The sequence below is a fragment of the Neltuma alba genome, unplaced genomic scaffold (assembly GCF_004799145.2).
Source record: "Neltuma alba isolate B1F8T4 unplaced genomic scaffold, ASM479914v2 tig00006026_pilon, whole genome shotgun sequence".
Taxonomy (NCBI): Eukaryota; Viridiplantae; Streptophyta; class Magnoliopsida; order Fabales; family Fabaceae; genus Neltuma; species Neltuma alba.
Genome location: NW_021634323.1, coordinates 36,351 through 43,967, shown reverse-complemented (window position 1 = coordinate 43,967; position 7,617 = coordinate 36,351). Strand labels below are relative to the sequence as shown.

The 7,617-nt window shown below is 31.7% G+C and overlaps 1 protein-coding gene across 1 annotated transcript; it reads left to right on the top strand.

Moving 5' to 3' along the window:
• The first annotated feature begins 5,009 nt into the window (after positions 1–5,009).
• On the top strand, positions 5,010–5,416 carry LOC114749384 (pEARLI1-like lipid transfer protein 1). Its single transcript, XM_028937893.1, has one exon. The coding sequence runs from the start codon at positions 5,052–5,054 to the stop codon at positions 5,406–5,408; it is 357 nt and encodes a 118-aa protein (XP_028793726.1). The 5' UTR covers positions 5,010–5,051; the 3' UTR covers positions 5,409–5,416.
• The last annotated feature ends 2,201 nt before the right edge of the window (positions 5,417–7,617 follow it).

The window sequence follows — 7,617 nt, the reverse complement described above, 5'->3', positions numbered from 1 at the left end:
GTTAATTAGCAAGTCCTGTAAGTCCTGAGTCGCATAATTGCTTTCCTCATTAAACAACTTGTAAAAGTAAGCCTCCCATCTGTCCTTAATATCATCATCAGTAATAACACTTTACCATCTTCATCCTTTATACACTTTACTTGGTCCAGATCTCTCTTTTTCCTCTCTCTTTGCTTCGCAATCTTGTAAATATTTCTTTCTCCCGTCTTTGTTCCTAACTCCTAATAAAACCCCTCATAAGCTTTAGTACGTGCTTCTCTCATTGCTCTCTTCATCTCTTTTTTAGCCAACTGATACTTTTCCCGATTTTCTACACTATTGCACAAGTGTATGGCCTTAAAACAATCTCTTTTCTATTTGACTTTCTCTTGCACATTCTTATCCCGCCACCAAGTCTCCTTGTCTCTCTGACCAGGACCTTTAGATTCTCCCAAAATTGCTTTAGCTACTAAACGAACCCTTGTAGCTATCTCTTTCCACATTATGTTTGCATTTCCCTGTGACTTCCAAATCCCTTCCTCCAAAAGGGTCCTTTTAAATAACTCCCGCTTCTCACCCTTTAACTGCCACCACTTAACCCTGGGTTTTACCACTTGATGGTACTTTTTCTTGGTACTCTTAAAACGTACATCAAGGATAAGTACTCTATATTGGGCAGTCACCCCATCTCCTGGAATCACTTTGCAATTAGTACACAGTCTTCTGTCCGGATTCTTAACCCAAAAGAAATCAATCTGTGATTTTGAGGCACCACTTTTGTACGTGATTAAATGCTCCTCTCGCTTCTTAAAACAAGTGTTGACAATCTTAAGATTGTATGCAAGAGAAAAGTTGAGGATAGATTGTCCTCCACTATTAAGCTCTCCAGAACCAAAACCACTATGGGCCCCGCTGAATTGTCCTGCTTCCTTACCGACATGTCTATTAAGGTCCCCACCAATAAAATTTTTTTCTTCGAGTGGTATGCTTTGAACCAACCCCTCCATATCTTCCCAGAACTTATCTTTAAGGTGTGCCTCTGCCCCAACCTGAGGTGCATATGCACTAATGATATTGATAGTATCCTTTCCAACAATTACTCTTAACAATGTTATTCTGTCATCAAACCTTTTAACCTCTACCACATTTTTTTTTCCATGTTCCATCAACGATGATACCAACCCCATTCCTTGCACTCACCTTTCCTGTGTACCAAAGTTTATACTCTCCAAGTTCCTTGGCAGCTTCTCCAGTCCATTTGGTTTCTTGGAGGCACAAGATATTAATCTTTCTGTCCCTCATAACTCTTGCTACTTCCATAGATTTCTCATTCAACGTCCCAATATTCCAAGTGTCAAATCTAATTTTAGTCTCATGAACTAACTTCTTTAGCCATCTTCGTCTAAGAGAGACAGAGTGCGGTAGCCCTCGCTCATTAAACACTACATCTGGGCGACGATGCAGCGGCTCTAGCTCATTTCTCACTGTACTCGAGCCGTACAGCGCGTCACTTCTGGGGAACGACCTAGCATTAGCATAATTACTTTGTTGATCTATGTTCATGAGATTCGACGGGTTTTTACGTTGGCTGTCGAGGGCTTAACACAACTCTCCTCCTTTATCCAGGCTTAGGACCAGCTATACAATATAGGCGGAGTTTATTAAAATGCCCAGTAAAAAGAAAAAAAAAGAAACTACCATCTCCCTCTAACCTGTTGATGGTCTTCTTAACTCATCTCTCTTCGAAGAAAAAAGCCGGCCTTCTTATAATATTGATTCATATTCTTTATCATACTAACTTTAGAGCATCCTTGTATAATTTTCATCTTGAATTAATTAATTTTTTTAAATTGAATTAAAAATATGAGAGTATCAAATGAATACTAATCAAAAGATTAAAATATTAACATTAATTTTATTAACTTTATTTAACAATTCTCCGTAATTAAAACACTCCAAGATAAGTAATAGTGATGTTAAAATGTAAAACATGATAAGTTACAAAAAAAAACATTTAATTATTACGTATAATATTTATGCTACTAAAATATTTTTAATCATAACAATTAATACGCTATAACAATTGGTTGGTTTTTATAAAAAAAAAAAAAAAAAGAAGCAATTTTTTGAAGAAGAAAAAATTTATTAAAAACATAAATAATCTTTTATAATTATAAAGATTGGGTTATACAAATTTATTATAATTAATAATCTCTAATACACTATAATGCAATAGCCCTTTAAGATTGGAGTATTTTGGTAGTTTCATTAAAAAATTAGATAGTGCTGGGTAAACTTTTGGTATAAATTCATGGGTATTTTTTACCTTAACTTTTTTTGTTTTAATTGGGGTGTTTTGGTACTTTCATTAAAAATTGTGGGTCCCACTACTAAAAAAGGGACATTAATGGCGCTAGCATTATTAACTTCTTTTTAAACTTTGATTAGTAATTTTGAACTGAAAAAATTCATAGTGTTAGATGAACTTTTGATATATTTTTTTACTGTTAACTTTTGTCATATTAGTATAAAGTGAGTAGTTATTTCTAACTCACTAATTAATATTGAAATCATAAACTTTTTGTCATATTGGTATAAAGTGAGTAGTTATTTCTGACTCACTTATTAATATTGAAATCATAACTTGTCAATACAGACACTTCCACTTATCAGTTCCTTACTGTTAAAAATATGACATAAAATTATAATGTAATTATTTCAAGTTACATATGCTTATATAATATATTTTGCTCATAAATATGTTACGTAATGCCAATTTTTAGTCCGGCAAATTAAAGTAATACAAATTTTCAAACCTGTCCCAAGCGAGTACACAAGGATTTAGGAAAGATACATATATATTTTCATTCCTTTGAAGTTGCATTTTAACACATCTGATTATAACATGGAAAACCAATATAATCACAAAATGGATTATATATAATCACATATATATTAACCTCTTATATTTTGGATCAATTTTTTTTTAAACTAACTTCTTAAGGGAGTATCTCCTATTTACAAATATATATCAATCTATTACTTTTACGCTAAGATTTTTTGTTTTTGCCAAAAACTAAGAGTTGATTATGTAGATGTCGATTATTTATTTAATGCTGTAAATATACACTTAAATCAAATATAGTGTAATTTAAAAATAATAAGAAGGCATAACAAATTTAAAAATAATGAAGACGAAAATGTCAATTTTTGAAAATTATAATAGAGACTTAATCTATAATAAATAAAACAAGAAAAAAAATTTCAAATGAAATTTCATTAGTTCAAGTGTTTTAAGTTTAACACCTTTTGATATATTTAAAAACCACCTATTTCCTTTAATTAATAGCCAGAAGAAAGGTTGTTAGACACACGAATTTATATAAACTCATAACATAGACTGATGAGGGTTTACTTTTATGGTATGAAAGTATTAAATATATAACATTTATGCAATTTCATCTATTATAATTTAAAAATATTATCTACATTCTATAATATTTAGTACTTAATTTAATAGACAATAGAAAATAAAATAAAAGTATATTTATAAATAATGGGATGCGAATCTTCGCAAAGAGAAAATCTTTATTGCACAAACCAACTTCCACATTTTCGAAGGCAGTAATATTTTATGCTCTCCACCAAGTAAATTACTCATGTAAGAACATAGAAATAAACTGATTTTAAATATTTATAAAAAAAGAAAAGAAAAGAAAGAGGCTATCTTTTTTCCCCTCACCTGGAATAGTCTTGAAAAACCTGTGGCAAGTTTTAAGATATAACTTATATTTTGATGACAAAATGTGAATAATATTAGGATAAAAATAGTATACCAAATTGACTTTCCCACCTCGTGTCATCCGTAAACAAAAGCAGTTGTATTTATAAACATGACAGTAACTCTGTAATTCTCGGTGGACACTTATAAGAACAGAAAGTAAAACCCAAATTTAAAATATCACTTTTATAATGCCTAGAATACATCACGATAGTTGGTGTAAACTCAGAGTATCTTCAAACCACGTTGAATTTAAGAATGATCTCTGGCAAGCTGAAAGTGTTAAGTTTAAAGCTTTTCTAATAAGTGCGCATCTTGGGGTTCAAAGTTGCATTCTTCTCTTTACGAGACCGCTTATTATTTTATCCAATAATTTGTTAGTAAATCTACCTTTATTATGATAAGATTTTGAATGTGAAATACATATACATATATATATATATATATATTTTTCCGTGTTGCACCTCTCTATCAAGTATACATGTTATAGTAACGCAGTTTTTCATTTTGTAAAATAAAGACAAATCTAAGGTATTCGAACATTCAAAAAATCTTAACCGTACATTTTATTACCAAAAAAAAATCCATATCATATACGTGCAAAACTTGTTCAATTATATCACCTTGTTAGGCAAATTACATTAAAGATGTAGGAAAAAAAAGAGCATGCATTAAACATTAACGTCACTACTGTAATAATTTCAAAAGTCAACTCATTTAAGCTTTGCATTTAAGAAAATCCCAATTATTTTATTAAAAAAAACATAAAAGAGTGATCCTATCCTATAAAAGCTCGTGTTATGCCATTTATAAAAGTAAAACCACTTACTATTTTAACTGATAGATTGTTAGTAAACTTACTTTTATTATGATAAGATTTTGAATGTCTAATAATTTTTTTCCTGTGCTGCACCTCTATATCAGGCATAAATGTTATATTTACACGGTTTTGCATTTTGTAAAATAAAGACAAATCTATGGTATTGGAACATTCAAATATACCTTTGATTACCCAAAAAAAATATCCACATATCAAGTGCAAAACTTATTCAATTATATCACCTTGTTAGGCAAGTTATACCAGAGATGCGGGAAAAAAACGAACATGCATTAAACATATAAGTCACTGCTACAATAATTTCAGAATCCAACTCAGCTTTACATTTAAAAAAAAAAAAAAGACCATAAAAGAGGGTTGCTCTCTCCTATAAAAGCCCTATCATATCTCACAAAACTCCTCACCGATCAAAAGCCAAGTATCACAAAAATCCAAGTGACAGAAACGAGAAGAATGGCTTCCAAGTCGGCCCTTGTCCTCTGTGTCATCAACCTCCTCTTCTTCACGATGGTAACCTCCACCTATGCGCAATCACCATCAACTCCATCCCCAGGAAATCAGCCAAGTTGCCCTATCGACGCCCTTAAGTTAGGCGTCTGCGCCAGGGTGTTGGATCTCGTCACCGCCACCGTCGGCAGGAGGGATTGTTGTCCCCTCATTGGGGGCCTCGTCGACGTCGACGCTGCCGCCTGCCTCTGCACGGCCATTAGAGCCAATGTCTTGGGTATCAACCTTAACGTTCCCCTCTCCTTGAGCGTGATTCTCAACAACTGTGGCCGAAACGTCCCCAGTGGCTTTCAGTGTCCTTAATTCAACAGATATATATATATATATATATATATATATATATGTATCATCACTATCTCCACTGCACTATGATCATCAAGTTCCATAGTTCTTGATGACAAATAAATCATATCAATAAAAAGTTTATATTGATCTATGATTACCCTTTCTATGAATAAATATTTTTTTTTACCATTTTTAATTACTAAAGGTATTAATGATTACACCAAAGAAGTTGCTTTTTGAATGGTAATTAAATTAACCAGCAGAGCCCACGAAATTAAACATACAATAAAGGACCAATGTTCTAATTTACGCATAACTGTTATTGAATGAGCAAAGGAGTTTCTCTTTACTGGTAAATAATTATCAATTATTAATATTAATACTGAAATATAAAATGTGCAAGAAGAAGTGCCAAATACCAATAGGGTTTCTCCAGGTCTTTCGATCGCCAATATTTTTTAATCAAGCAAAATTTTCATCGATTCTATTTTTCTGCTGTAACCTCCCCTATGCGCAATCATCATCACAACCACCATCTTCTCCTTCCATAGGAAATCAGCCAAGTTGCCCTATGAATGCCCTTAAGTTAGGTGTCTGTGCCGATGCGTAGGGTCTCGTCGCCAGCAGTCGAAGACCCATTGCTGTTCCCTCATTGGGGGCCTCGTCGACCTCGATGCCGCCATCTGCCTCTGCACGGCCATTAGAGCCAACGTCTTGGGTATCAACCTTAATATGCACAAAAGTTTCTGAACATGAAGTGCTAAAAAAAACGTAGATGAATATCAAACGAAATTTATCACCAGAATAATGAATAAAATAAAAGTATATTTATAAATAATGTTACGAAAGATATGAATCTTTTCAAAAAAAAAAAAAATCTTATTGCGCAAACCAATTTCCACATTTTCGAAGGTAGTAATATTTTGTGCTCTCCTCAAAGTTCAAGACTTCAAGTAAATTACTAATGTAAGAATACAGAAATAAACTGATTTTAAATATTTAAAAAAATAAAAAAAGAAATAGGCTCTCTTTTTTTGCTTCCCCTGGAATCGTCTTGAAAAGCATGCGGCAAGTTTTAAGATATAACTTATATTTTGATAACAAAATGTGATTAATATTAGGATAAAAATAGTATACCAACTTGGCCTTCTGACCTAGTGTCATCAGTTAACAAAAACAGTTGTATTTATAAACATGAAAGTAAGCCTGTAATCCTGAGTAGACACTTAAAAGAATAGGAAGTTAAACCCAAATTTAAAATACCATGTTTCTAATGGCTAGAATAAATCACGATAGTTGGTTCAAGCTCAAAGTATTCACAAACTACTTTGAATTTAAGACCAATCTCTGTTAAGCTAAAAATGTTAAGTTTAAAGCTTTTCTAATAAGTACGCATCTTGGGATTCAAAGTTTCGTTCTCCCTTTTATGAGACTGCTTATCATTTTAACCAACAATTTGTTAGTAAATCTACATTTATTATGATAAGATTTTGAATGTGAAATACACACACACACATTTCCGCGTTGCACCTCTCTATCAAGTATAAATGTTATAGTACCACAGTTTTGCATTTTGTAAAATAAAATCTAAGGTATTAGAACATTCAAATAATCTTAACCGTACATTTTATTACCAAAAAATATCCACATAATATACGGGCAAAACTTTTTCAATTGTATCACGTTGTTAGGCAAATTACATTAAAGATGTAGGAAAAAAAGAGCATGCATTAAACATTACCGTTACTTACTATAATAATTTCAGAAGTCAACTCATTTAAGCTTTGCATTTAAGAAAATCCCAATTATTTGATTAAAAAAAAAACATAAAAGAGTGATGCTCTCCTATAAAAGCTCGTGTTATGCTTTTTATAAGAGTAAGACCACTTACCATCTTAACCGATAAATTGTTAGTAAACTTACTTTTATTATGATAAGATTTTGAATGTGTAAGATCACTTACTATCGCGGAATTCTTATTGCAAATTACTAAATTTGAATTATTTATTCACTCATAAAATTTAGAAAGATTGACAACTCAAATTTGACTATTTAACTGGGTACTGAAGTGTTTATTAACACTCTCCCTTTATTTTTACGTAACTAATGATTAATGTGATATTGTTGACTCCTTAATTACTTATTTGGTTCAGTTTTATCTTTATTGTCATATTTGGCTTTCTTCTTTCTTTCTTTGTTTTTTTTTTAAATTCAACTCAACTTAATA

Bases quoted from the DNA above. Each gene is read 5' to 3' on its own strand.
- LOC114749384 (XM_028937893.1), top strand. From the start codon at position 5,052: ATGGCTTCCAAGTCGGCCCTTGTCCTCTGTGTCATCAACCTCCTCTTC.